This window comes from Panthera onca, chromosome A1 (assembly GCF_046562875.1).
Source record: "Panthera onca isolate mPanOnc1 chromosome A1, mPanOnc1 haplotype 2, whole genome shotgun sequence".
In the NCBI taxonomy this organism is placed as follows: Eukaryota; Metazoa; Chordata; class Mammalia; order Carnivora; family Felidae; genus Panthera; species Panthera onca.
Window position 1 is genome coordinate 230,325,997 of NC_138339.1, and position 27,759 is coordinate 230,353,755.

At 47.7% G+C, this 27,759-nt stretch overlaps 1 protein-coding gene across 1 annotated transcript in view; it reads right to left on the bottom strand.

The window, feature by feature from the left end:
- B3GLCT (beta 3-glucosyltransferase) overlaps window positions 1-24,395 on the bottom strand; it is a 109,831-nt gene extending 85,436 nt beyond the window's left edge. Inside the window, exons 1-4 of the mRNA XM_078435753.2 lie at window positions 24,155-24,395; window positions 19,786-19,835; window positions 9,326-9,365; window positions 3,256-3,365 (exon numbers count right to left, since the gene is read on the bottom strand). Of these exons, the coding sequence (XP_078291879.1) occupies window positions 3,256-3,365; window positions 9,326-9,365; window positions 19,786-19,835; window positions 24,155-24,380 (426 nt within the window). The 5' untranslated portion in view covers window positions 24,381-24,395. The remainder of the gene's footprint in view (window positions 1-3,255; window positions 3,366-9,325; window positions 9,366-19,785; window positions 19,836-24,154) is intronic.
- Between the last annotated feature and the right edge of the window lie 3,364 nt (window positions 24,396-27,759).

Genomic DNA, 27,759 nt, shown 5'->3' on the forward strand with positions numbered 1-27,759 from the left:
CGATTCCAAATCCACCACCTTCGGGTCAAAGGTTTCTCCTGAGTTTAAAGCGAACAAAATCCAGGCTCGGGCAGCTGACACCTCCACCTGAGACTTCATCTATAGCAACCGGAAGTCATCAGCACCCTGCAAACCTGCCAATCCCATCCTCCACCTCAGATGGTAGCCCCGTCCCTCCACACCAGACCTAGCGGGGCACTGGTCCTGACGCCTCCTGAGGCCTTCGCCCAAACTCCCCGGGTGTGGCTTCAAATCACCCCCGACTGCCCCCACTCCCCCCAGCTCCACTCCTCACCCCCGGCCCGGCACTTCCCAAACTGCCTGTGACAAAGCACCAGCAGCGGTCTACACCCCCATTTCGGGCCACGTTAGCTTGGATGGGTCCAAGGACCTTAGATTAGGCTCCTTGCCCCGGTCTTGGGTCTGCTCAGCTGCCTTCCTCACAACCACCAGAGTGACGGCTTTAAACCAGAGTGACGGCTTTAAACCTAATGGCTCTCCCTACCAGTCATGTTTGCCCCGGGGGGGTGCTTTTAGTAACAGTGACTGCGGGCTCCTCCCGAGTGTACTGCCAAGTCTTGGATCTCTAAGAAACACTTCTCAAATGCCCAGAGGGCATCCTGAGAGGTCCTGAGAAAGGTCTGGGTCCTTAACAGGACACACAGCTCCTCTGTGGTCAGGTCCCTACCTGACCTTCCAGGTTGGCACCCACACTGCCCACCTCCTGCACGACACGCTGCTGCCTTGACCTGGCTGTCGACAGAGAAAGCCTCCCGGCTCCCTCGCCCCCTCCTTAACCACACTAGTACCTAATTTTTCATTTACCTGTTTTTATCATGCTGTGGTAAGAACACTTAACACGGGCTCTGGGCTCTCACAACTCTTAAGCGTAGGACGGAGTACTGCCAGCTGTAGGCACGATGCTGGAATGCGAGTCCTTGATGTGTAAACAAAATCCTGACTTTAGCGGAGATGTCACTTTGTCTCTTCTTCCTTTTAGTGATTAGAGCTCCTTGAGTTCTGAGTGGATCCAAAGGCCACCGACTAGATATTACCCTTTCCAGCCTCAGTGTGCCATGTGATTATGTCCTACAACGGTATGCAGGGGAAATGATGTGTACAACTTCACGGTCACATCCCTAAAAGGAAACCGGTTGTCCTCCACACCCTGGAATGTGAATGTAGTGGGGGTAAACCAGTTCCAACCATGCCAGGGAGGACAAGACACCTCAGCCCCATGGGAAAATAAGAAAACAGAAGGAATCTGGAGCTGAGCTGCCCACCCCCAGGCCACCCACTAACTCAACCATTCGTGAGGGGAAGTGCATCTCCACCTTCCTTAAGTCATGGCCATGTTGTCTGTGTTAAAGCAGTCCAGTGAATTTTCTTCTTCTTTTCCACATGGTCCCTCAAAGACTCACTCACCCATGAGATCACATTTCCCTAGCCCCAACTCAGACTCAATTTCTTTTTACTCATTTCCCTACACTCTAGTTTCACTGGGAGAGGACACATAGCTATTTTAGTTAATAGGAGAGGGGTTTTGACCACTATCAATTTAAGAATTAACAAAAAAATGTTCAAATGGGTAACATAATCTACTTAAAGTAAGTTTTAATCTTAATTTGTTCAATTTCCTCTGGATTCGATTCAACTGCCATATGTTGACCTGCCCTCTAGGTTTAAGGTGCGACGGAGGAAGCAAAAGCCGAGTCACCCGGAGTAAATGGGGGAGACACAGAATCTAAACCACATGACTCTGCCTCTGTAAGAGGGAAGGTATTTCTGAGAGCAAGGACACCTACGGGCACGTAGGGATACACATGCTCTTAATTCATATATGAGTAAGCCACACATAACTCTGTCCTGATGTCATCACTGCTTCCACGATTTGGGGTAACTGCCAAGGCCCGACTGAGCAAAATTCCATTAACGCCTGCCTGGACCCAAGTGAGGGATTATTCAGGCTACCGATTCCCCATCCTCCCCGCCACGGCCTTGGCTTAGCAGCTCCACTAGTGCCTTTACCAGAGCGAACGGAAGACCAGTCGAGGTTGCCGCTCGTCTGCCTCTCTGATGAAATCAGACAAGGTTTAGTAGAAGACAATCTCCAAAAGTTGGGTTTCCAGACAAGGAAGAATTTTAAACACATCAAGCTGCTCCTAGAGCCAGTTACCAAAAAAAAAAAAAAAAAAAAAAAAAAAAAATCTGCTTTTGGCACGTAAGTCTTTGTCTCCCTCGAGAAGGTACAATGCTCCAAGTAGGGAAACAAAGGACCCGTCCTCACAAGGATGCTGGGAGGTTGGATGACTTGTATATGTAAAGCATTTAAAGATTAAGCACAACTAAACCTTATTCTCAGCAGCGTCTCTGCCTTGAATCCCATTAAGGCTGCTAATTTTTCCATTGATATTTCCAATCCTTTATTTATCCCAGCACCCACCAACAGAAAGAAAGCACATTTCCCGTCAAAGCGATGCCGAGAGAGCTGAGGGATGGCATTTATCTACAGACAAGCACTTCTGTCTTGAAGGCCATGGTAATGCAGTGTGGCGAGTAGGCTTGGAGGAATTTTTTTTTCTTTTTTTTTTTCTTTTTTTTTGCTCGGCTAAAGAAGAAAGCACCTCTGTGGGAAGAGAAGAAGGTAGGTCTTCCTTTACTCAACCTGCCAGCATTACTCATAACAGCTTTAGATTCAGTTCATGCCTATTTTAAATATTATTAAAATGTACCTGCATGGGTCCATCTTTCTCTTCTTAATCCTTCTTGGATATTACATTACAAATCAACTCAAAGGCTCAATTAATGATATCCAATTAAAAAAAGAGATTAAGAGACTCACGGAGGAAACATCACACTAAGGTTAATGAAAATGTTACTTCAACATGAAAATTGCCTTAGAACCTGGTACTAAAATTTTGAACATTAATTATCTCTGCTATTTTAAGCCCTGCTTTTAAAATGTTACTCCTTCCCCTTCTTTTTCTCATACTATATGGCAAAACCACAACAGTCCTACACAATTACATAAGTCTCTTAAATTTAACAAAATCAGAAAAATTTAGAAGATGATGCTTGGAGCATTAGGAATTAACTAGGGCATTTTAAACACCAGTCAATATAAAATAGGCAAAACAAGTCAGACGAGTTATTTTCATCTGAATGAAACTAATTCTCTACAGATGGGGTACTTTGGAAAACACAAATGTATCAACAAAGAAGTAAGGAGCAGACATCCCAGTCACTGCTACCTACCTGTGTAAGATTTGCCGCTTGCTTTAAGATGCTTTGTTTTAACTGTTCTGCTCTCTTTGCATGAAAAGAATTACTTTGACTCTGGATGACAAATACAATTCCTTTTAAATCTAGAACCAAAGGAAAAAACAAATTTTTTTTCAGGTATTTATTTTTCAGCAACCGAAATAAACTTAAAAACAAGGCAAGCCTTCAGGCTATAAACTCTTAGGGGGGAAAAATCGATTTAAATGTAATCACAGTGACAAAATCTCTTTTTACAATGATCTCTGAAACATCCTCCCTTAGAAGTGAGCAGGTTAAAAAAAAAAAAAAAAAAAAGAAGTGAGCAGGTAAATGAGTTCGCTGTCTTAGATCAAACCCGTGGTAACAAACCGTGAGTCCACACCTGCATCTGTCCAAAGAATGACTATGAACGTGAGAAAGTATGAGAATGTCTAGAACACTAGCCTCCCCAGCAGCTGAGAATCTTGTCTGCCACGAGCCTTCCAAAAATGTCCACATTATCCTCCATTGTACTGTTGCTGTTATGGGTTGAAGCGTGTCTCCCAAACCGCGTATGCTGGAGTCCTGATGCCCAGGACCTCAGAATGTGACCTTATTTGGACCCAGGTCTTCACAAAGGTAATCGAGGTAAAGTGAGGTCGTTAGCGGAGGTGCTCACCTGATCATATTTGGTGAAAAGAGAAAATGTAGACACAGACGCACGGAAGGAAGATGATACAAAGCCACAGGGAGAAGACAGCGATCTACAAGCCGAGGAGAAAGTTCCTCAGAACAAAGCAACCCCTGCCCGCCCCTTGATCGGAGACTTCTACCCTTCGAAACTGTGAGGCAGATTTCTGCTGTTTAAGCCACACAACTGGCGGTACCTCGATTCAGCAGCCCTCGCAGACGTACGCACTACCTCAAGAATATTCTGGATGACTCTTCAAGGTGACATTCACCAGTGGCTGCTCCTGTCCCATGAGCTCACAAGAGCTTGCAAATAAATACCTCAATAATCTCTACCCTGCTTCCCGAGGCACCTAGCCTGAATGAAGTGTTATCTCCAGGAAAACAGCCACAATTCCACAGCAGCAGGGTGTTAGCAAGAAGCGTGGCATAAAAGTCTGTCTCCAACTACACTGGAAATATTTGCCAGCCGTCTAGAGACTCACCTCAGGGCGGCCAACTTTCTTGCAACGGCTAGCAAAGTAGGAAACCTCGCACGCTAGGCCCACCTGACCGGGGACGACTATCGGAGGTCTTGCCAGTGAAGAGTGTTGCTCAGTCCCCACGGCGGAGAAGCACATGAGGTTCTGAGCTTGCAATAAAGCAACACATAGAAACGGCCATCGTGTGTTGGCAGAAGGCAGACTTCACGTAAACTGCTGCCTCCAGCCAGGTTTACAGCAACGAACGTGGTGACCTGACCCCCGCCATGTGCCTTTCCCTTTAACAGCTCGACTCAGGGACATAATCTGGTTTTAATTTTATTCCATTATATTTTATTGCTCTTCTGTTCAGTTCTATAGTTCCGCTCATTTATTCACTCACTCCGATATTCATACAACAAATAGCTCCACAATGAGCCATCTAGATCCTAAAAATAAGCCAAAATGCTCTTTGGTTAAGACTCAATAAAAAATTTAAAAAGGAAATGCTCAACAACCTACTGAATATGACCTAATTCTTTTCCTTTAGGAATTTATATACATATGAACATTCCACATACCTGCCTCTATTTCAAATCAGCTTCTTGGCTCTATAAATAGGACACACAGATAAGCCTTAAACGGGTGTCTTATATTTCAACTGAAATGTAATTTTCAATCTACTACATCTGAAACATTAATGTAAGTGACATATCAAAAAAGGGGTGATCAAGGCTTGCTTTTGTTAAAAATGGAATAAACTTCAGAGAATGATTTTTGCAAAATTTAATAGAGCTGAAGATGCACATTCCCAATGACCCAGAAACTCCACTCCTACTAATCATCCTTGAGAAACTTGCATATGTGTAAAAACAAGGATATAGGACAGGAGAGCTCACAGCAGGATGGTGTAAAAGGAAAATATCTGAGGCAACTCAAAACCCGCTAACAAGATACACAAATTAGAATACTATACAGCAATAAAAACTGCATCGATCCAAATGGATATTATAGATGAGTCGTATAGACTGAAAAAAAAAAAAAGCCACAAAGGCACAACTATATAAATCAATCGTCTGTGAAAAGATACACACAAACATATAGAAGATGGATATATACTATATGGATGCATATATATCATGTATGATGTAAAAATATAAAAGATTACATGAGAATGCTATAAACACCATATCAAGATAATAGTAAAAAAGCTTCAGCTGTGTTAGGAGTATTTTATTCCTTAAACTAGGTGGTAACTACCTAGATATCATTGTATTACTCTTTGTAGCTTCCTGTATGTTCACAATAATTCATAACAGAGGTTTTAAAAGAGCAAATCCATCTGCCACAACGTTAATCCTGCAGTAATCAACTCCTGCCATTTCTTCTACCAGATCAGCAAAACTCCCACTGTTCCCACAAAGACAACAGTTCCTCCATGGGGAGAAGAGGCTTTGCAAGAAGAAAAAAAGGGAGTTATTCCCCTCTGCTTATGCTCGAGTCGTGTGCTATGAGCTGTATTTGTTTTTTCTGCATCTAAGAAACCATCACCTTCCTTTTGCTCATGCCTTGATCACGCACGCTAGGTGCACTCACCCAGCAAACATCTCGAAGCCTGTGCTGAGTGCAAGGCTCTGGCACACAGAGGTGAGCAAGCACAGTCCCATCACATCCGGGCCTGAGTCTAGTGCAGAAGGCAGAAGGCAGCCATTCCAATATGGAGCCAAGTGCAAAACTGAGGGAGCACAGAGGGGGGACATGTGCAAGCAGAGCTCCTGGAAAGGGGCCTTTCCTGAGTTCCCTTTAAAATGCAGCAATTTTCAGAGCACCTGGGTGGCTCAGTCGGTTAACCATCCAACTTCAGCTCAAGTCATGATCTGACGGTTTCACGGGTTCAAGCCCCGTGTCAGGCTCTGTGCACTGACCGTCTGGAAACTGCTTGGGATATTCTCTCTCTCTCTCTCTCTCTCTCCCTCCCTCTCTCTCTCTCTCTCTCTCCCCCCCCCTCCCGCCCCCACTTGCACTCTTTCTCAAAATAAGAAAATAATTTCAAAAACTGTTTTTAAATTTAAAATAAATAAATAAAATGCAGCGATTTTCTGCAGACTCGGGCACAGAGGGTAGCAGACCAGTGGCAGAGAAGGAAGTGGGGTTATCACAGAGCCCACGGCCTGCCTTATCTCTGCAGCATCAGGAGTAGGCGAATCTGTCAAGCATTTCTGAGAAAAAGATGAAGGGAACAGTCCACGATAAAGTTAGAGAGGGAAGCTGGGTCTAGAGAGGAAGGCTGGCTCAGCCAGATCTGAGCACGAAGGACAAGTGCCACACTAAGAGGGTGGAGCTAGAGATTAGCAGCTTTCGAACTGGGGAAGGGCCACGGAGCCATCCGGGATCCCAGAGAAGAAGGGACAGGGACACTGTGTCCTGGGGATGCCCCAAGAAGGGATGGGAGGACCTTCCCGACAGAGGGGACAGCAAGGGGAATTACGGCCCTGAACACAGTAACGGGTATGGCTAGGAAGTCGGATGCACATGGGGCAGTTACTAGCGAGGAGACAAAAAAGTAAGGGTCTACCCAACCCAGTTCCTAAAGCCCTGTTAATAATGAATGACAGAAAATCAATGACACGCCATTCAGCCCCACCTCCATTCCAGGAAAAACAAGCAAACAAACAAACAAACAAACAGGCTAGCACAGTTAGGTGCTGAAAATCACTTGTACACTTAATTTACTGATGTTCTTTACAGCAGCTGCAAGAAATATTTTGCTGACAGAGATCCTAAGCCCCCCAAACTGGGTCACATTCTGGCTGAGTCCAGACCCCAGGGCCCACCTTGGCCGCCGTCTTCTCTGCCTGTGCTGCCCCCACTCTCTGACTCCTGAGCTCCCACTGCCCAGTCAGTGGAGCTAAGTAAGACAATCCTACTAGTTCCTCATCACTTCCCTTGAACTTCTCTGAACTCACTGCCATCTGCCATCAGCAAACACCGTCACAACTCAAGACGGACTGCCCTTGCTCTCCTCCGGGAAGGCAGAAGAAACGGGTTGCCCACTAAGTGCCTGACAATAATGAGGGGCATAGTGGTCTAGAAAGGAAGAAAAGGAAGTCAGTCAAGGCTAGGAAAGGACCGTTGCGGTTCTGAGACCAAGGGTGAGCTGCAGAGCATTAAGGAAAGGTGACAGAACCAAGGAGGTGGTCAGAGAAGATCCCTGAGGGAGAAACATTCTTCAAAGAAAAAGCAAACAAATGTTCTCTATTCTTCAGCTGCTGAGCACCTATCACGTGCCAACCACTCTACGAATCGCCAGTCTTTCCTGGTCAGACGTCATCTAGAAACACGGATTTCATCGTGACAGGAAATAGCGTGGGGTTCTTCTGATAAAAGCAAAAGCGCTAGAGACCTTAAATACACACGCACGCGCGCGCACACGCACACACACACGTGCAGAGCCACTCCAATTGTGTTTTACTTGGTGAGAACGACGTTCGCCCATGAATCTACTGACGAGGCAGTGAGCCCAAACAGAAAGCAGGCCTCCTTGCCCTGGGAGGAGGCCCTGGGAGTCGGCCGCGACTCTGATCCTTCTGGGAGGGCTGCTTTTGTAGGCCCCCCACCCGGGGCCTGCAGACCCATGTTAACCCTGTGGGCAAATAAGCCTCCTGGGTCTTGTTCGGACATGCTGATACCAAGGTACGTATCACTAGATTTGACCACTTGTCAGAGCAAGGATGTTGACTTACTTATCCAGGCAACTTCCCCTTGGCACTTTGAAGCCCATGTTCCAGACTAGCATCATTAGTTCATTTAATAACCATTTTCTATAAGGAGCCCTATCAGCTCCCATAGAGTAAACCAATGCCCCACCCACAAGGGTTGACAGCTGACAGAACATCTCCACGTGGGGAGGAGTGGCTGAGCCATACAGGGTGTCGTGATACAAAGAAGAAAAGGCAATGACCCAACGTCGCTCCTTAAATACGCAGTCTCAGAGCGGAAGTCTCTGACCCATGCCCCCGTGGTCCCCTGCATGCCCAGGCCCCAGTACAGGCCATCCTTCCCCTTCCACCCGGGGAGCCTCTCCTGCCATCTAGACCCTGCAGAGCCCAGCCCCACACAAGGCAGGCCTAGAGAGGAAAGTGTGCCCTTCCCCTCCTGTCCAAGGCCCACCTTGTAGGTCTCCATGGCCTACCCTGGGATGACTGACGTCGACAAAGTTCACACCCTTTCGGAAGAGACCCAACATGCAGACATCAGTCTTATGCTCTCACACTGAGGCATATTTCTCACAGCTGAAGAAGAAGAAGAAGAAGAAGAAGAAGAAGAAGAAGAAGAAGAAGAAGAAAGAAGAAGAAGGAGAAACTGATGTCGTGGTTACATTTTTGAAGATGCTTACAATATCCTGAAAGGGAGGACAAAATAGGGTGAACACGGGCCGGGATGGAAGTGTAGGGGTGTCCACAAAGTCACAAGTCGCTGCTTCTGCGCCAGGGTTCTCGGGATGGGTTTGACAGAAGTGATTGGCAAGCTAACCTGTAGGGGAAACAGTGTCTGCCCGTCAACAAGTGACTCTGGCTCCAGGCCGAGGTCAGAGGGCCTCTCACATCAGACACTGCGCCCTGCTCACCTCCGCGGCCCCCACAGCTGCCACCACGCATAGCCGTCTGCCCTCATTGGAAACTCACCAAATGGTGGCCAAGGACATCAAATCTAACATACGAGTTGTCGTTTCCAATACAAATCACGAGCCACTATGTCAATCTGAAAAGTGTTCTCCCCGTGTCTTCGGGAGAGACCAGAACATTTGCACAGCGATCTTCACCTCATAAATAAAATCAGAAGGAGAAATTCACTTCACTGAAATATAATTTATAAGAAACGTACCTGGGCACACACGCATAAGTTAAAAAAAAAAAAAAAAAGTCATTACTTACCTACGTCACTCTTCCTTGAGATACCACCTTTCTCCAAATTCTGTATTTTAGACAGAAGAGAAGAAGGTAAGTCAGGTTAAGTCTCGTCGTATACCATAGCTAGCAAAACACCAAATACATATGAACGGCATGCAGCAACATTTGGGGACGACGCGGACGACGAGAGCTTGACAATGCTCCCTAACGAAACAGACGAAAACTTAGGAGGGAGGGAACAGCAATGACGTACTTCTGCCTCCTGGTGGGAGCCTCCTACGGGGCTACCCCTTTCCTACGTGATTTTGGGCAAGTCACTGGGCCTCTCGCCTCCTGTATCAAATGGAGCTAACACTTAACTGGTTCCCACTGGTCTTGGGAGAGTTCACTTAAAACCCCGTAAAGTCAAAAGCATGGCAAACCGAACGGAGACCGTATCGATGCCGCGAGTGTGTGTTTCCCATGAAGAGGACCTCCACTAATTATGGTACTTATCATCTCATCTCGTGGGCTCAGACATACTGTCATCCAGAACATCACCGCCATGTTCTCTCCCACCTGAGGAGCAGCACCGGGGGCCTAAGCAAGGCCCCAGGAGGCATGAGTGCCTTTGGTCATGAGACTTCAGGAGCACGGAAGGGGCTTCTTAGAGCGGAGCTCTGGACATAGAAATCTGGACGTGAGCAAAGAAATACCTGTTCCCGATCCCGGGTAGATCAGGGGAGGGGTTCCTGAAAGATTTCTCTGGTGGGGCTCCTGGGTGGCTCAGTCGGTTAAGTGTCGGACTCTTGATTTCAGCTCAGGTCATGATCTCATGGCTCATGAAATGGAGCCCCACATCAGGCTCCACGCTGACGGCGGGGAGCATGCTTGGGATTCTTTCTCCCACTCTCTCTGCCCCTCCCCTGCTCCCCCAACACACACACACACACACACACACACACACACACACACACACACACTTTCTCTCTCTCTCTCTCTCAAATAAACATTAAAAAAAATATTTCTCTGACAAAGTGCAAAGCGTAAGCAGCTAAATCTGCCATTTTCCTTGTCTTCTCCAGCAGACAGGAAGGAATTTTCTCTCTAATTGCCCTTTTCTGCTTTCAACTGCCATTTGCTATAATTATAACAATTGGACAGCGGCAGACATCCTTCAATTTTCTTCACAGACTGCAACAAGAAACGTACTTGTAAGCCTTTGCCAACAAAACCGGGAACAGTTTAAAAGCCAAGATACAGCCACACAGAGAGGTATCCTCTCAAAACGCCAAAGGGACCATGACAAGAGACAGGGAGGAGAGAGAGCAAAACACAGGAGAGTGTCTACCTTTGGCAGCATTTCCTGAAATGATCTTTGTCTCAAGAATAGAAATACCACTGAGTGGAGAAGAACCCCATACTTATTATGGACTCATTTGTTATGCCTCGGGATCCAGTGACACGTCACTTAACCTTGATAAAATACAGACTTTTTGGGGGGAAAAAAACCCTAAAAAGTGCTGGAACACTTAAGCCATTTCTCTACCTGTGCTGAACCAAAGCCGGGTTATCATAAGCCAGCAGGTATAGACTCACTGCATCTTCCACACGCTCTAAATGCCACCGTTGGCCAGGACAACAGCCCGCCCTTGGAGAAGCAGCACCCGCCTTTCACCCTTAACCTGCTGCCCACCCCTCGGCCACACTGCCTGCTCCACAGCTTTGGCTGGCAGATGAGGATCACCGAAAATTCGAAAGTTTCAATCTAAAAGTAGCACTGGAGTGGGTAAAGAAAATATGGCGTAGACGCACCACGGAATATTATCCAGCTTTAGAAAGGAAGGGAGTTCCGTCACATGCTACAACACCAATGTACCTTGAGGACATCATGCTACGTGACATAAGCCAGACACAAAAAAGCCAAGTACTGTACGATTCCACTTATGGCGTAGTCCGATTCACAGAAACGGACAGTAGAAGGGTGGTTGCCAGGGGCCGGGGGAGGAGAACAGAGAGCTGTTTAATGGGGACGGTTTCAGTTTCGTGAGGTGAAAAGAGACCTGAAGGGCATTTGCACAAACACTATGAATACACTTCACGATACTCAGCTGTACACTTAGAGATGGTTAAGATCGTAACTTTTACGTTAGATGTATTTTGCCATAATTTTTAATGTTTATTTATTTACTTTTGAGAGAGACAGAAAGCAAGGGAGGGACAGAGAAAGGAGGAGAGAGACAGAATTCCAAGCAGGCCCCATGCTGTCAGTGCAGAGCCCAACTTGGGGCTCAATCACACGAACCATGAGAACAGGACCTGAACTGAAACCAAGAGTCAGACGCTTAACCGACTGAGCCACCCATGCCCCTACCATAATTTTTTAAAAAAGAGAGCATTAGAGATGATCCAATCCAATGCTCCCCTTTTAGAAATGAGACAACAGAGCCACAGAACCAGGATGAAAACCCAGGTCGGTCTTCTGAGTTCTTTCCAATGTTCATTTCTTACACCCACGTGATGATGCACACCCTGTCTTCCTCCAGAGGTGTTTCTTCAAGAAACATGCACCAGGAAGCCACTCTGGAAAACAGTGTGGAGGTTCCTCAAAAAATTAAAAATAGATCTACCCTATGACCCAGCAATAGCACTGCTAGGAATTTACCCAAGGGATACAGGAGTACTGATGCATAGGGGCACTTGTACCCCAATGTTTATAGCAGCACTCTCAACAATAGCCAAATTATGGAAAGAGCCTAAATTTCCATCAACTGATGAATGGATAAAGAAATTGTGGTTTCTATACACAATGGAGTACTACGTGGCAATGAGAAAGAATGAAATATGGCCCTTTGTAGCAACGTGGATGGAACTGGAGAGTGTTACGCTAAGTGAAATAAGCCATATAGAGAAAGACAGATATCATATGTTTTCACTCTTATGTGGATCCTGAGAAACTTAACGGAAACCCATGGGGGAGGGGAAGGGAAAAAAAAAAGAGGTTAGAGTGGGAGAGAGCCAAAGCATAAGAGACTCTTAAAAACTGAGAACAAACTGAGGGTTGATGGGGGGTGGGAGGGAGGGGAGGGTGGGTGATGGGCATTGAGGAGGGCACCTTTTGGGATGAGCGCTGGGTGTTGTATGGAAACCAATTTGACAATAAATTTCATATGTTGAAAAAAAAAAGAAACACGCACCAGGTGAAAGCACCATGACACTCACGACAAGAGTCACCTTTAACAATAAACTGAAAGATTAAAAAACAAAACAAAAAAACCCTGAACTCAGTATTTCCCAAATGAATAACTTAACGCTGGAAACCAACTGGACATCCCACCACATCTCTTTGTGAAATCAAAGAAAATCGACCAAAATGACACATCTTTCCATTTGCTATTAAACACCGCAGCTCCAACTGGCTGAAAACAATAGATCGGACGTGATTAACCATTTCGAATGGCTCAATTTGTAAACTGTAAGAAGAAAACATCCAAGAACGGTCGAATTAAGTGAACTGAATGGATCCAAAACGGTCTTGAGCAATTTCCCCTCTGAGAAAGAAAATTAGACTAAATGAACGAACTGACAGGACATTTAGAATTCTGTCTCCAGTTTCCCCTCCTGAAAAGCCTTAGCTCTTCCTAGGAAGAAACACGTGGTTCGTTTTAGTATCTCTGCTGCCCCACATTTCTTAACACTACCAATATCAGTCAAAATGGGTTCACTGTCAGAGTTTTAGAAGTCAACTGAATTGCTATTCAGATAGGAAAGGGATTTGTTACTAATGCACCTACCCCACAGACAGCTCCTACCCTAGCCGGGAAAAGACAAATCCAAGTTACCCCCTGACACAGGTTTTATTTGTTAAGTCACAATACGTTAGAACACTTGCAATCCACGCCCATAACGCCTAGTTTACAAATCCTTCGTGAAAAGACGATAAAACCTCCTCAAAATCCTTCACATCTATCGAATCTTTTCGGAAGAAAGGGAAGTAAAATGGCATCCTGTACCTGGTCACCACCAACCGCCACCCCCTTGGTCTTCTGAATAAATGAACTGATCAGGAGGTGCCCATCAGTGGACTCGGCCGGAAGCCGGTCCTGTGTTTGAATTCTGCCCCCACCACTTACTAGCTCAGGCCTCAGTTTCTCATCTGTAAAACAGGAATGGTAATTACAAGACCTGCAGCACAGGGTTGTGGGCGTTTCATTAGGTAATATACTGCTGAGCATGGCATCTGCCTGAAGAAAATGCTCAATAGTTGTCACCTAACTACTCTTTTCATCATCACCTTCATCTATTTCATGTGAAGTCAATAAAAGAAATCTCACTTGGGGCGCCTGGGTGGCTCAGTCGGTTAAGCGTCTGACTTCAGCTCAGGTCATGATCTCGCGGTCCGTGGGTTCGAGCCCCGCATTGGGCTCTGTGCTGACAGCTCAGAGCCTGGAGCCTGTTTCAGATTCTGTGTCTCCCTCTTTCTCTGACCCTCCCCTGTTCATGCTCTCTCTCTCTCTCGGTCTCAAAAATAAATAAATGTTAAAAAAAAAAAATTAAAAAAAAAAAGAAATCTCACTGATAAAAGCAGTAAGCCCTATGGTTCCTCTTCTTACTTTGATTTGTTTAGGTTCAGCTCAAAAAGCTGCGTAAAATATTTCTTGCTGTCACATCAGGTAGGGTCTGGCACTGTTTTAAGTGGTGGACACATACACACACACACACACACACACACACACACACACACACACCATCCCCCTCCTCCTCCTCCAAACAGCTTTTTGATATAGGTCTTACTGCCCCATCTTACAGATGAGGAAGCTGAGACACAGAGAGGGTCTCCACTGCGTATCAGTGTTGGAGAAGGGATGTGAACCACAGCGCTCAACTCTAACCCTACATCATACAGGACACAAACATCACAAGCCACCACAGGGCATAAGTGGGTGAAACTGTGGGTTGAAGCCGGGACAAGGCCGTGGTTGAGGCGGTACCGTGGCCTGGAGCACAAGCCTGGGTGGGCAGGCTCCCCTGAAAGCTGAGGGAGGTCAGAATCCGGGTCAATGCCAGGGACCAGGAATCCAAAAGAGGAGCCTGGGCCCAGAGGTCAGCTCCCGGGAGGTACAGCAGGGCACCGGCAGCACCCAGAATTTGGATGGCAAGCCACCTGATGCCAACCAGTGAGTCCGAACATCGTATGGGGCAGGCCCCCAGCCCTGAGTGGGGCTGCCTGCATTCTAGAGAGCCCTGTCTGCGGCCCTGACGAAAGCAAGCCGTGCGGTGAGGGGGTGATGGAAGGCAGCCGCCTCTGAGCAGCAAGGCAGGGCAGGTCCCCATCAATTCTGCAGATGGTGATAAACTCATGATCCCAAATGAACGTGGCTGTTGTGAAGAGCCTTCACTCCTATCTCCAGGTTCATCTACAGACTTTGGGTGACCTTGGACAAATTAATTCTTCTCTCCCAGTCTCGGGTATGGTCTACAGTAGACATTTTATCACTGCCTCTCCTCAGGGGATTAATGGCTTTTTTGGCTTCACAGCCTAAGCACAGATGGGGTTAATGACATTTTTCAAGGGCTTTAATACCTTTGGATGAAAAATGACACTACGATATAAGAGTTACCTTATTTTCTACCTATATTTATATACGTATTTAAGAAGAGGGATACATACATTTCCTCATTTGGAAACAGGAGTTAAAAACCTATATTTGAAAGTATATGCTAGAATTCTAAATTCATTACACAAAATTTTAATTCCCTAGTAATATTCCTTAGGTAGCACTTTAAGTTCATTACAAATGAGCTTGATTATTGCCACACACACACACACACACACACACACACACACACACGTTCTAATGCACACAGCTGTGTGCAGTGTGCAAGAATTCAAGGATTCAGGAAAATTAGATTCTGACTTCACCTTTGAGTTGCCACGTGACCTCAGTTAAATCACGTAACTTCTTTGAGGGTAAGTTTTCTCTGCTATACAGCATTCTGCGGTTTATTGCACTTTCCTCTATCATGCTTTGCAGACACTGTGTTGTTTTTTTTTTTGTTGTTTTGTTTTTTTTTTTTTTTTTTTACAAATTGAAGGTCTGTAGCAACCCTGCGTTGAGCATGTCTATTGGTACCATTTCTCCAAGAGTATTTGCTCACTTTGTGTCTCTGTGTCACATTTTGGTGATCCTCGCGATATTTCCATTTTTTTCATTATTATTACACTTCTTAGGATGATCTGTGATCAGTCATCTTTGGCGTCCCTATTGTAATGGTTTTGGGAAGCCAGGAACACCATGTAAATGGTGAACTTCAAGGATGAATGTTGTGCGTGTTCTGTTTCCCATCTCTCTCCCTCTTCTCTGGGCTCCCTGTTCCCTGAGACGCAACAATATTGAAATTAGGCCAGTTGAGTCACCCTACAGCGGCCTCCAAGTGCTCGAGTGAAAGGAAGAGCTTCATGCCTCTCTTAAGTCAAAAGCTAGAAATGATGAAGCTTCGTGAGAAACGCATGTTGAAAGCCGAGACAGGCTGAGATGAGAGCGAGGTCTCTTGTGCCGACCATTAGCCGTGCTGTGAGTGTGAAGGAAAAGTTCTTGAAGGACATTAAAAGTGCTACTCCAGTGAACACACAGGTGGCAAGAAAGAGAAACAGCCTCGCTGATGTGGAGAAAGTCTAAGTGATCTGGTTAGAAGATCAGACCCGCCACAGCATTCCCTTAAACCAAAGCCTAAACCGGAGCAAGGCCCTAACTCTCTTCAAATCTATGAGGGCTGAGAGAGGTGAGGAAGCCTCAGAGGAAAAGTGTGAGGCTAACAGAAGTGGGTTCATGAGGTTTGTGGAAAGAAGGCGTCTCCATAACATAAAAGTTCAAGGTGAAGCAGCAAGTGTTGGTGTAGAGGCTGCAGCAAGTTACCCAGGAGGTCTGGCTAAGAAAATTCAGGAAGGTGGCTACACTGCACAACAGGTTTTCAGTGTAGATGAAAGAGCCTTCTGTTGGCAGAAGATGCCATCGAGGACTTTCAGAGCTAGAGAGGGGAAGTCAATGCCTGGCTACAAAGCTTCAAAGGACAGGCTGACTCTCTTGTTAGGGGCCAGTGCAGCTGATACTTAAAGTTGAAGTCAATGCACATCGACCATTGCAAAAATCCTAGGGCCCTTAAGAATTATGCTAACCCTACTCTGTGCTCTATAAATGGAACAAGAAAGCCTGGAGGGCAGCACATCATTTACAGTAAGGTTTATTAAATATTCAAAGACCACTTTTGAGACCGCCTGCTCAGAAAAAAAAAAATTACTTTGGAAATATTACTGTTCAATGATAAGGCACCTGGTCACCCAAGAGCTCTGAGGTGACATACAATGAGATGAATGTTGCTTTCATGCCTGCTGACACAGCATTCATTCATTCGGCAGCCTATGAATCAGGGAGTCACTTTGACTCTCAAGTCTTCTTATTTAAGAAACACATTTCATGGCTAAAATCTTCAAGAAACAACAGGTGTTGGTGGGGATGTGGCGAAAGGGGAACCCTCGTGTACTGTTGGTGGGAATGCAAACTGGTACAGCCACTGTGTAAAACAGTATGGAGGTTCTTCAAAAAAATTGCCTTGTGATCCAGCAATCACACTACTGGGTATTTACCCAAAGAATACAAAAACACTAATTCAAAAGGATATGTGCACCCCTGGGTTTCTTGCAATATTGTTTACAAGAGCCAAATTATGGAAGCTGCCAAAGTGTCTAACATTAGATGAATGGATAAAGAAGATACACACACACACACACACACACACACACACACACACTCACACACACACAATGGAATATTATTCAGTCATAAAAATAATATCTTGTCATTTGCAACAACATGGATGGAGCTAGAAAGTATAATGCTAAGCAAAATAAGCTAGTCAGAGAAAGACAAATACCGTATGATTACATGCATATGTGGAATTTAAGAAATAAATGAACAAAGGAAAAAAGAGACAAAGCAAGACTCTTAACTATAGAGAATAGAGGGTTGCCATAGGGGGCGGGGGAGGTGAGTAAAACAGGCTGAGGGAATTAAGAGCACACTTATCTTGATGAACTCTAATACATGGAATTGTTGAATTGCCATACTATACACTTGAAACTAATACAACACTGTATATTAACTACACTAGAATTAAAATGTTTTCATTAAAAACAAAAAAAGAAAAAGAAACACATTCGTAAGGCTACGGTTCTCACAGTGATTCTCTGATGGATCTGAGAAAAGCAAATTGAAAACCTTCTGGAAAGGATTCAGCATTCTAGAGGCCATTCAGGACATTCATGATTCATGGGAAGAGGCCAAAATATCAACATGCACAGGCATTTGGAAGAAGTTGATTCCCACCCTCGGGATGACTTTGGGGGGTTCAGGACGTCAGTGGAGGCAGTCGCTGCGGATGTGGTGGAAACAGCGAGAGAACCAGAACTAGAAGCGGGGCCTGAACGTAGACGGCATTGCCGCGATCTCATGATAGGACGTGATCGGGTGAGGACTGCTTCTCGAGGCTAAGAATCGTGGTTTCTCGAGATGGACTCTGCTTCTGCTGAAGATGCTGTGAAGCTTATTGAAGCGACAAGGGATTTGGAATATTACACAAACTTGGTAGATAAAGCAGCAGCAGGATTTGAGAGGACTAACTCCAGTTTTGAAAGAAGTTCTACTGTAGATGAAATGCTATCAAACAGCATCACAGGCTACAGAGCAGTCGTTCGTGAAAGGAAGAGTCCATCAAGGAGGCAAAATTCACTGTCGTCTTAAGAAACTGCCCCGGCCACCCCAGCCTCCAGGAAGCCCACCCTGATCGGTCAGCAGCTATCAACATTGAGGCAAGACCCTCCACCAGCTAAAAGATTGCAAGTCACTGAAAGCACGGATGATGGTTAGCATTTTGTAGCAATAAAGTACTTTGCAACTGAGGTATGTATATTTTTTAGACATAATGCTATCACACACTTAACAGACAACAATATAGTTTAAATAGGACTTTTATTATGCACTGAAAACCAAAAAAATGCATTTAACTCTCTTTACTGCGGTGGAACCAAACCCACATCCTCCCTGAGGTGTGCCTGGACATGGGAATATCTCTTTTGCTTGGCAATAACAGGATCATTGAGAAGATCAAGTTTTAAGTGAAATGTCTGAAAATGTTTTATTAACCATAAAGGATCTTAAAACCAAAGGAAAGTATTATTATTGTTCCTGTGTAGGAAACCCACAGTATAGTTAGAAAAGACAACACTGTGTTGACAAAAGAAACATTCTATTAAAAAAAAAATGTTTTGGGGCGCCTGGGTGGCTCAGTTGGTTAAGCATCCGACTTCGGCTCAGGTCATGATCTCACAATTCATGGGTTTGAGCCCTGTGTCGGGCTCTGTGCTGACAGCTCAGACCCTGGAGCCTGCTTCAGATTCTGTGTCTCCCTCTCTCTCTGCCCCTCCCCTGCTCATGCTCTGTCTCAAGAATAAACAAACATTACAAAAAATAAAAATAAAAAATGCTGTTACTCTAATCGTGAGATAAAAAAAAAATGAAGTCGACTGAACCTTAGCGAATATGACAACTCACATTCTTCAAATATGGTTTCTCTTTCTCATCTGCTAAACTCATCTAGCGCAAAGCCGAAATGGTAAACTTTAGATGAGGTTCTTGAACGCAAACAATTGTGGGAAAGCAGCCGCTCAGATTTTTGGCTGAGTTTTATCCCATCTCCATCAAGTCCCGGGGTCTCGGTTCCTGGTCCCAACTGTGCAAAAAGCCTGGCAGTCACCTTCAGTACTGCCACACGGTGCCACCTACAAAGTGAGGGAGACTCAGGCTCTTGTGACCCCAGGGACAGCATACTACTTCTCTCTCTCAGACTGGGAAAATGCAGCCCAAGTTTAGATGTGGTCAGACTAGAGAAAACTAAGGCATCCCAGCAAGACTTCTATGATGTCTAAATCCATATCAAAATACTTTTTTTGAAACCTACTTGGTCTGCTGTAACTACTAAGGGATTTTTTTTTTAAAGCAAGCTTATCTAAAAAATAAGATAAAAAAAACAGAGAGGGAACAAACCATAAGAGACTCTTAACTGCAGAGAACAAACCGAGGGCTGCTGGAGGGATGTGGGGTGGGCGGATGGGCTAAATGGATGATGGGCATTAAGGCAGGCACTTGTTGGGATGAGCGCTGGGTGTTACATGTAAGTGATGAATCACTAAATTCTATTCCTGAAATTATTGTTACACTGTATGTTAACTAACTTGGATTTAAATTCAAAAAAATAAAATAAAAAATAAATAAAGCAAGTTTATCTGCAGGTTGCCACTAGAGATTAAAAGTCTGAGTGGACCAACATCTCATTAATTCGTAAAAAGAAACCTGAGAACTATCGTAAGATGAAATCATTACAGCTGCCATTAAAGAAAATATAAGTGAATCTCAGACAGGAAGAATAGATTTGATCATTAGAATTAGTACCTTAGATTGCTTGACCTCTTTCTTTGTATCTTCAGAAACCAAAGCAAAAGCTGGAAAAAAGAAAACATTTTTACATTAAGATCACCAGTTAAGATTCATTCTTGTATTTAACAGTCTCACTTAAACGGGGGGGGGGGGGGGGGGGGGGGGAAGGGTGCTTGAAGAAGACATTTTTTTGCTCATTTTTAAAACCAGCTGCATCTGCTGCAAACTAGTACCACTGGCCGCGTTCATCTCCGGACCTGAAATTATTCATCGGTGCACAGCCAACGTGCTTAGGCTACCAAGCTGAAGAAATAAACCTCAAAGGAATTGGAACCTGTGCACATACCACGTGTGTCTGTGGATATAAACTACGAAATTGATGTGTACAAAATACAACTTCTTAGCAACTCGACGGTGCCTTCCAAAGCAAAGGGGGATTCCTGAGAATCCAGCGGGAAGCAGTTCAACTCCCTCCTCGCACGATCACTGCCAGAGCCTGGCAGGCAACAGAGCTGAATCTGGGGCAAGCTTTCCGTCTCAGAGGCTCCCAGGCTGGAAGTGTGGTGCAGATAATGCTGCCTCACGCAGGGCCGTTCACAGAACCCACTAACGCAGTGGGGCCAAGACAGCGAGAGGAGCGAAGATCATTCCCTATTTGGAACGATGTAGGGTTTCAAGTTGGAGCCCACAGATAAAGGCATCCCTGTACCCTAGAGACACATCTAGGCTCCACATTTGGAACAACAACAACATGACAGTAACACTTTGAAAATATAAAGCAAAATAATAAACCCAACAGGCAGGCAGGTTAACTAGACAAAAATAATATGCTTTAATGTTATAGTGCACTTCCCCTGAGGAGCTAAGAGGAAAGCGTCTCCTAGAGTTTGCTTTCTCCAATTAGCATCCCCCGGAGAAAATGGGCAATGCCACAGAGCAGTAATGGACTCAAAGGGCCGGACGGCCGATTCCACGGAGCTGTAATGTGGTACAAGAAGCTTCGGTGGTAGGTCTCCTGGGGTAACAGAGGAGGCCCTCCTGAGAGGCGGGAGAAGACCTTTCCCATTCGGATGCCTCTGACCCCTCCCTACCCCCCACCCGCAGACATGCACTGCCTCAAGTCCTCTCCCATCAACATTTGCTCCAAGGAAATAACCTAAAACGTGTTCACACTAAGACGTAAAATGAACGTGGTTTAATCACTTCCATTTCCAAGATGGCATCTCAAAAGGCAGGGTGAGCCTGAACCGTAAGCCGAATGAACCTCTACATGTGAAATTTAGGTAACAGCAGATGTTATGGGAGGCCCCACTGAGACCACCTCATATAAATAATAAATCCCCAACACCACCCCTCCTTATGTTCCTCATTCTGCTTTATTCTTCTGCACAGCACTTACCACCACTGACGTAACACGTATTTATTTATTTATTTATTTATTTATTTATTTATTGCTCGCCTGACATATTCGTTTATTGTAAGCTCTGTGAAGGCAGGAAGGTGGTGCCCCACACCCAAAACACAGCCAGCACATAGGAGAAGGTCAACAAATATTGATCAAATGAATGAATGAGTGAATGCAAGTCTTTGCGATGGCCCTGGGATCACATCACTTACAGGCTGTCTACTCCTTACGCTAGGGAATATCCACCAGCAAAATGAAGGAATTTACTGTGTCCCCCCCCACAACCAATTTATTTTCACCAGGATCTGATCTACTTTTTCATTTTATACACACACACACACGCGCACACACACACACACACACACACACACACACACAGGCGGCAACCAAAAAACCCCAATCATTCATTAACTTCTAAAAAGAAAGATTTAAGCCCAAACACCATTTTAAATTCTGCTTCTGGGTATTTAATTCTTTGGTTTGGTCTTATTTTATTAACCTCCAAACTAGCATGCACAGTGAAAGCCCTCGAGAAGATATCAGAAATAGAATTATTAACGAACATCATGTAAGGAAGTCACAACATGTTAATACCACTTAGCACCACAGAATTGCAGGAAATAGAACATTCCAACAACTTGCAGGATGTAACAGCCGTGGTCAATCTAAGACTCGACTCTGAGTCCAAAATCCGTCCCTGCCGACTCCATCAATTCTTAATTCCAAGCACAGACAGTCAAAGCTCCCTGGGCTAGAATTCCCTCTTTTGTCAAGATAAAAAAAAAAAAAAAAAAACCTTCTCAGCTTAACACGTTCAGTGACTCATCTAATAAACAGGATTTAGTCTTACCTCACTTTTTTTGCAGGCCAGATGGCTATGTGAAAAGGAAGAGTATGTCAACACAAAAGTCCTTTAGAATGCAGACTCTATATTGAAGAAAACATGCCTTTATTTGGTATTGGTTCTGAAAGGTAAGAACACATCACCTTTCATAAGCCAGCAACTAATGTCATTTGAGTACGTTTAATGAAGGAATTACATGGAAGGAAGACATTCCCAATAAATCAAGTGAATTCTACAAATCCTCTTTGTCGTAATCTAGACAGCATACCTTTATTCAGGCGAGGCTTAACTGAAGTTAAGAGTAAACTAGATTTTAGTTCCCTCCAAAAATACAAAGGCCTGGAGTTAAGATATTCTTTAAAAAAAACACACACACACAAAACCATCATTGGTCCCTATGACATTCTGCTGTGAAATTTCCCCGATAGAAATAAATTATGTAATATTTAAAGCAGTAACATAAGGGCACGTGGCTGGCTCAGTAGAGCACGTGACTCGATCTTGGGGTTGTGAGTTCAAGTCCCACGCTGGGCACAGAGCTTACTTAAAAAAAATAAATAAATAAGTACAGCACTAACATAAGACATGCATCAGAGTCACTCTCAGGTATAAGAGCAAATCACAGGGCAAGATCATCCTCATTAAATGAATATAAGCAAGTGTCTTTTTGCCTTCTGGTTTTACCTTTATGTTTCCATAATCTAAACAAATCACCGGGGAACCAAATGCGTTCTGAAGGCACAGCATATGCTAGACCGCTAATAAATCCAATCTTAAAACAACGGATCCTTTCTAAAATTCCTGCCAACAAAATCCGGGCTTTCACGCTTCAAGCACATGAAGAAGGAGAAATGGTGAAATTTGAGAAGAAAAGTTAGAAAACCGGGCAAGTAAGGCAAGGATTTGCCTGTCACCTCCAACAACCCTAACAGGATACAGTCCCTACAGTGGGACTGTAACACTGGGAGCCAAAGGAGGGGGGAGGGGAGAGGGGAGCGGGGAGCGGGGAGGGAGGAAGGGATCTCCCCCTGCTCTGCCAAAGGGAGTGGCCGCGGGAGGCTGGATGTTGGCTGTTTGGTTTCATACTAATTTCCAGATTCAGCGGGGAAAAAATATTCTTGAAAGCTTGGCCTTAATGTGCAGTTCGAGAACTAATCCAAGGTAAATCACGCTCTTATATGCCAAACTGCTGTTTAAAAGTAATTTTCCCTTTTCTATTTTCAACATGAATTCCTGTGAATTGCTGCAGGGAACTATATTTAAAGTGCAAATCGGGACGGGCAATAGAAATAAGACCTTCCCGTGATAACTTTAAATAATTCAAGCCAACTAATGTGTTAGCACACCTATTCTGAGAGATAAATCAAGATTTTACAACTAACCTGGGACTAAGATTTATAGGCCAGCCTAAGCCCTGAAGTGCCGGAAAACTGGAGAGGAATTCATTGCAAGGCATTTAAGCAACACTAATCAACTATCTTATCTTGTTCCTGGTTGGGAGTCAGGGACCCCACGCCCCTGAAGGAAAGATGACTGCACCTCCTAACTCCGTTTTGTTCCTGTTCCCTGTACTGTCCTCCCAGACTCTCCCAAGAACGGCAATCACAGAAAACCGGATTAAACACAAAAACGAAAACAAAAAACACTAAGACGCGGGATCGAGTGAGATACTGCGTAAAGCGTTTAGTGTGCGGTTCCACGTGTTGCAAACTCAGCGGACGGGGCCATAAAGCTGCCGGTGGCACCACGCTTAGGGCCAGTCTGGGCGGCGTCTAGGCGGTGGGTGGTCGCGGCCCTACCCAGGAGCCTGGAGGGAGGGACTGAAACCGCGTGGCCCTCCCCGCCATCCGGGCCGAAGCCACAGCGCTCACGGGAAGCTTGCAGCTGGTGGCCCTGCGGGCTCAGGGTCTCACACGGGCTCTGCCCCACTTTTTCTTCCGCCGGGCTGTGGGAGGGAGCCGGCGGGGCTTCACTTTCTTTGCCGTGACCTACTTACAAAACGCTTCACCCAGGGCGGCTCCTCCCCCAGTGGCTCCAGCTTCCCGGAGCTTTCCAGGTTTAATTCCAGGTCCTCGAGAGGAGGCCTTAAGCTCCAGGGTACACAGCCCACAGCCAATTTACTTGGTTCCAATTACCTGCTTTGAAGATAATCCATGCCAGCAGAGGGGACAGAAACGATCGCACCCCAGCCCAGCAACAGGGGGGCAGGGCCTGCCTTTTCAGACCAATCTGCTGTCCCTGGGGGTCGTGGCCACACTGGGCCGCAGCGCCATCCGCCCACCTGGAGGCACCAGCGCCCAGCCTGAGGATGAAGGGCCCCAGGCACTCCCCATGGGCAGAGGACAGAACCAGCCCAGGCATGTGGCCAAAGATCAACGGTTTAACAAGCGTTATGTTTCCACAACGGGGCCTGGCACATGCCGAGTGCTTTGGGCCTTCGCAGCTCATTAGCAGTATGAATTCATATTTTCATTTGTTAAACAGAAAATCAGAGAGTGTATGACTGCCACACAATATGCCAGGAGCTGGGAAAGACGAATAAGCAGCTGCCCAAGGAGCTCATTTGAGAGAGGAGTCCCTCCGTCAACAGCCAAGCATACAAGTGTCCACTCCAATGGCTGTCGTTCTGACGGGAGTCCCCAAGGGAGCACCTGGGGTGGAGACAGAGGGCAGCTCACCCAAGGCAGGGCAGCAGAGGGAAGGGGAGGCTTAAAGGGAGGAAAGCACTGTTTAGGGCGAGCTCGACACAGTGCCTGAGGAAGTAAATTCCAGGCAGCAGAAATTTCAAATTACAAGAGCAAGGAGGCCTGGAAACAGGCTTCTGCATCAAAGCTTGGGTGACTGGGGCAGGGACACCCTGGGGGAGGGGGAGTGACTGGGGCAGGGACACCCTGGGGGAGGGGGGGTGACTGGGGCAGGGACACCTAGGGGGATGGGGGGTGACTGGGGCAGAGACACCCTGGGGGAGGGAAATACTAGGGCATGGCCACCCTGGGGGGGGGGGGGTGTGTGACTGGGGCAGGGACACCCTGGGGGAGGGGGGGTGACCGGGACAGGGACACCCTGGGGGAGAGGGGGGGTGACCGGGGCAGGGACACCCTGGGGGAGGGGGGGTGACCGGGGCAGGGACACCCTGGGGGAGGGGGGGGGTGACCGGGGCAGGGACACCCTGGGGGAGGGGGGGGTGACCGGGGCAGGGCCACCCTGGGGGAGGGGGGGGTGACCGGGGCAGGGCCACCCTGGGGGAGGGGGGGGTGACCGGGGCAGGGCCACCCTGGGGGAGGGGGGGGTGACCGGGGCAGGGCCACCCTGGGGGAGGGGGGGGTGACCGGGGCAGGGCCACCCTGGGGGAGGGGGAGGTGACCGGGGCAGGGCCACCCTGGGGGAGGGGGGGGTGACCGGGGCAGGGCCACCCTGGGGGAGGGGGGGGTGACCGGGGCAGGGCCACCCTGGGGGAGGGGGGGGTGACCGGGGCAGGGCCACCCTGGGGGAGGGGGGGGTGACCGGGGCAGGGACACCCTGGGGGAGGGGGGGGTGACCGGGGCAGGGACACCCTGGGGGAGGGGGGGGTGACCGGGGCAGGGACACCCTGGGGGGGGGGGGGTGACCGGGGCAGGGACACCCTGGGGGGGGGGGTGACCGGGGCAGGGACACCCTGGGGGAGGGGGGGGTGACCGGGACAGGGACACCCTGGGGGAGGGGGGGTGACCGGGACAGGGACACCCTGGGGGAGGGGGGGTGACCGGGGCAGGGACACCTAGGGGGATGGGGGGTGACTGGGGCAGGGACACCCTGGGGGAGGGGGGGTGACTGGGGCAGGGACACCTAGGGGGATGGGGGGTGACTGGGGCAGAGACACCCTGGGGGAGGGAAATACTAGGGCATGGCCACCCTGGGGGGGGGGGGGTGTGACCGGGGCAGGGACACCCTGGGGGAGGGGGGGTGACCGGGGCAGGGACACCCTGGGGGAGGGGGGGGTGACCGGGACAGGGACACCCTGGGGGGGGGGGTGACCGGGACAGGGACACCCTGGGGGGGGGGTGACCGGGACAGGGACACCTAGGGGGATGGGGGGTGACCGGGGCAGGGACACCCTGGGGGATGGGGGGTGACCGGGGCAGGGACACCCTGGGGGAGGGGGGTGACTGGGGCAGGGACACCCTGGGGGAGGGGGGGTGACTGGGGCAGGGACACCTAGGGGGATGGGGGGTGACTGGGGCAGAGACACCCTGGGGGAGGGAAATACTAGGGCATGGCCACCCTGGGGGGGGGGGGTGTGACTGGGGCAGGGACACCCTGGGGGAGGGGGGGTGACCGGGGCAGGGACACCCTGGGGGAGGGGGGGGATGACCGGGACAGGGACACCCTGGGGGAGGGGGGGATGACCGGGACAGGGACACCCTGGGGGAGGGGGGGGGTGACCGGGGCAGGGACACCCTGGGGGAGGGGGGGGTGACTGGGGCAGGGACACCTAGGGGGATGGAAGTGCTGGGGCAGGGACATCTGGGAGGGGGAGGGGCCATATCATTAAAGGGGTCAGCGTTAGGGAGTCTGCTTCTATCCTAAGTGCTATGAGAAGCTTCTAAGAAAGGCAGTGCCACACTGAAATGTGTGCCTTAGACAGGTTTCTGGAGGAACCTATTGGGTGGGCTGTGCGGGGACCAAAAAAAGGCACAGACGTGCCAGCTAAGAAGCTAATGGAGCAGGCAATGAGAGATACGATACGGGACAGAATTCAGACGAGGCAGCGTCTGGGCACAGCAGGTTGTGAGCAAAAGCAGGTGTTGGAGATATCGAAGCAGAATGCACAGGCTGAGACAGATCCTACCAATGGAATGGGTGGGGAAGGGAGAGTCCGGAGGGGTTGGTGAGTGAGAGAAAGGAGCGGAGGCGAGTCCGGGATTCGATTCGGATGGAGTGGCCGAGTCCACTGGGGTGCCATTCACAAGCTAGAGAATAAGGCAGGGAAGCAGATGTGTGGGAAAACAGTGCGGTTCCCAATATCCTGAGGCGCTGAGGACACTCTGTGATCTACCCAGCAGCGGCCCATAGCCAGGTGTGGAGCCGGGCACAGGGGTCAAGAGGAGAGGCACCGGCAGCATCCCCCCTGTACAAAGGAACCAAAGCCACAAGCCTGGATGGGAAAGACGGGAGCGAGGCAACGCCAACATTTCAGGGACAAAACTAAAGACGACAAAAAGGAATGGCCAGGCACAGAGGAGAAGCTAGACAGAAGGCAGTAGTTCAAGGATTTACAAGGTGTTCTTTTAAACTGTTCTCGCCTTAAAGTTTCAAAGCAAAAGGGAAAGAGCTTGCAGTGCAGGAGACTGGGGCTCCGGGCCCGGCTCCACTGTAAAGAATAGCACGGCACGCTGGTCAGAGCTACACAGAATCTAGACTCGCACCTCGAGGCATCCAGGCTCTGCCGCTTAGTAGCTAAGCAACACGGGGCCAGAGACTTGGCGTCTCGGAGCCCCTGCCTCCGTCCCTGTAAAAGGGAGGAAACTAAACAAGAATGAAAATAAGTCGGTGCATGTACAGGTTCAGGATATTACCTGACCTATGGGAAGAGCTATGGAGCCTTTTGCTCAGATGCCAAGTAGCAAACTCAGGAAAAGAGACACACAGCACTGGAGGATGCCAAGCACAATTCTGCAAGCAGACAGGTGCACAACACTCAGGGGCAGGGAACCCCTGTGCCCCCTTCCATGGGTTCTGCACCTCTTACAAGGTGATCAGC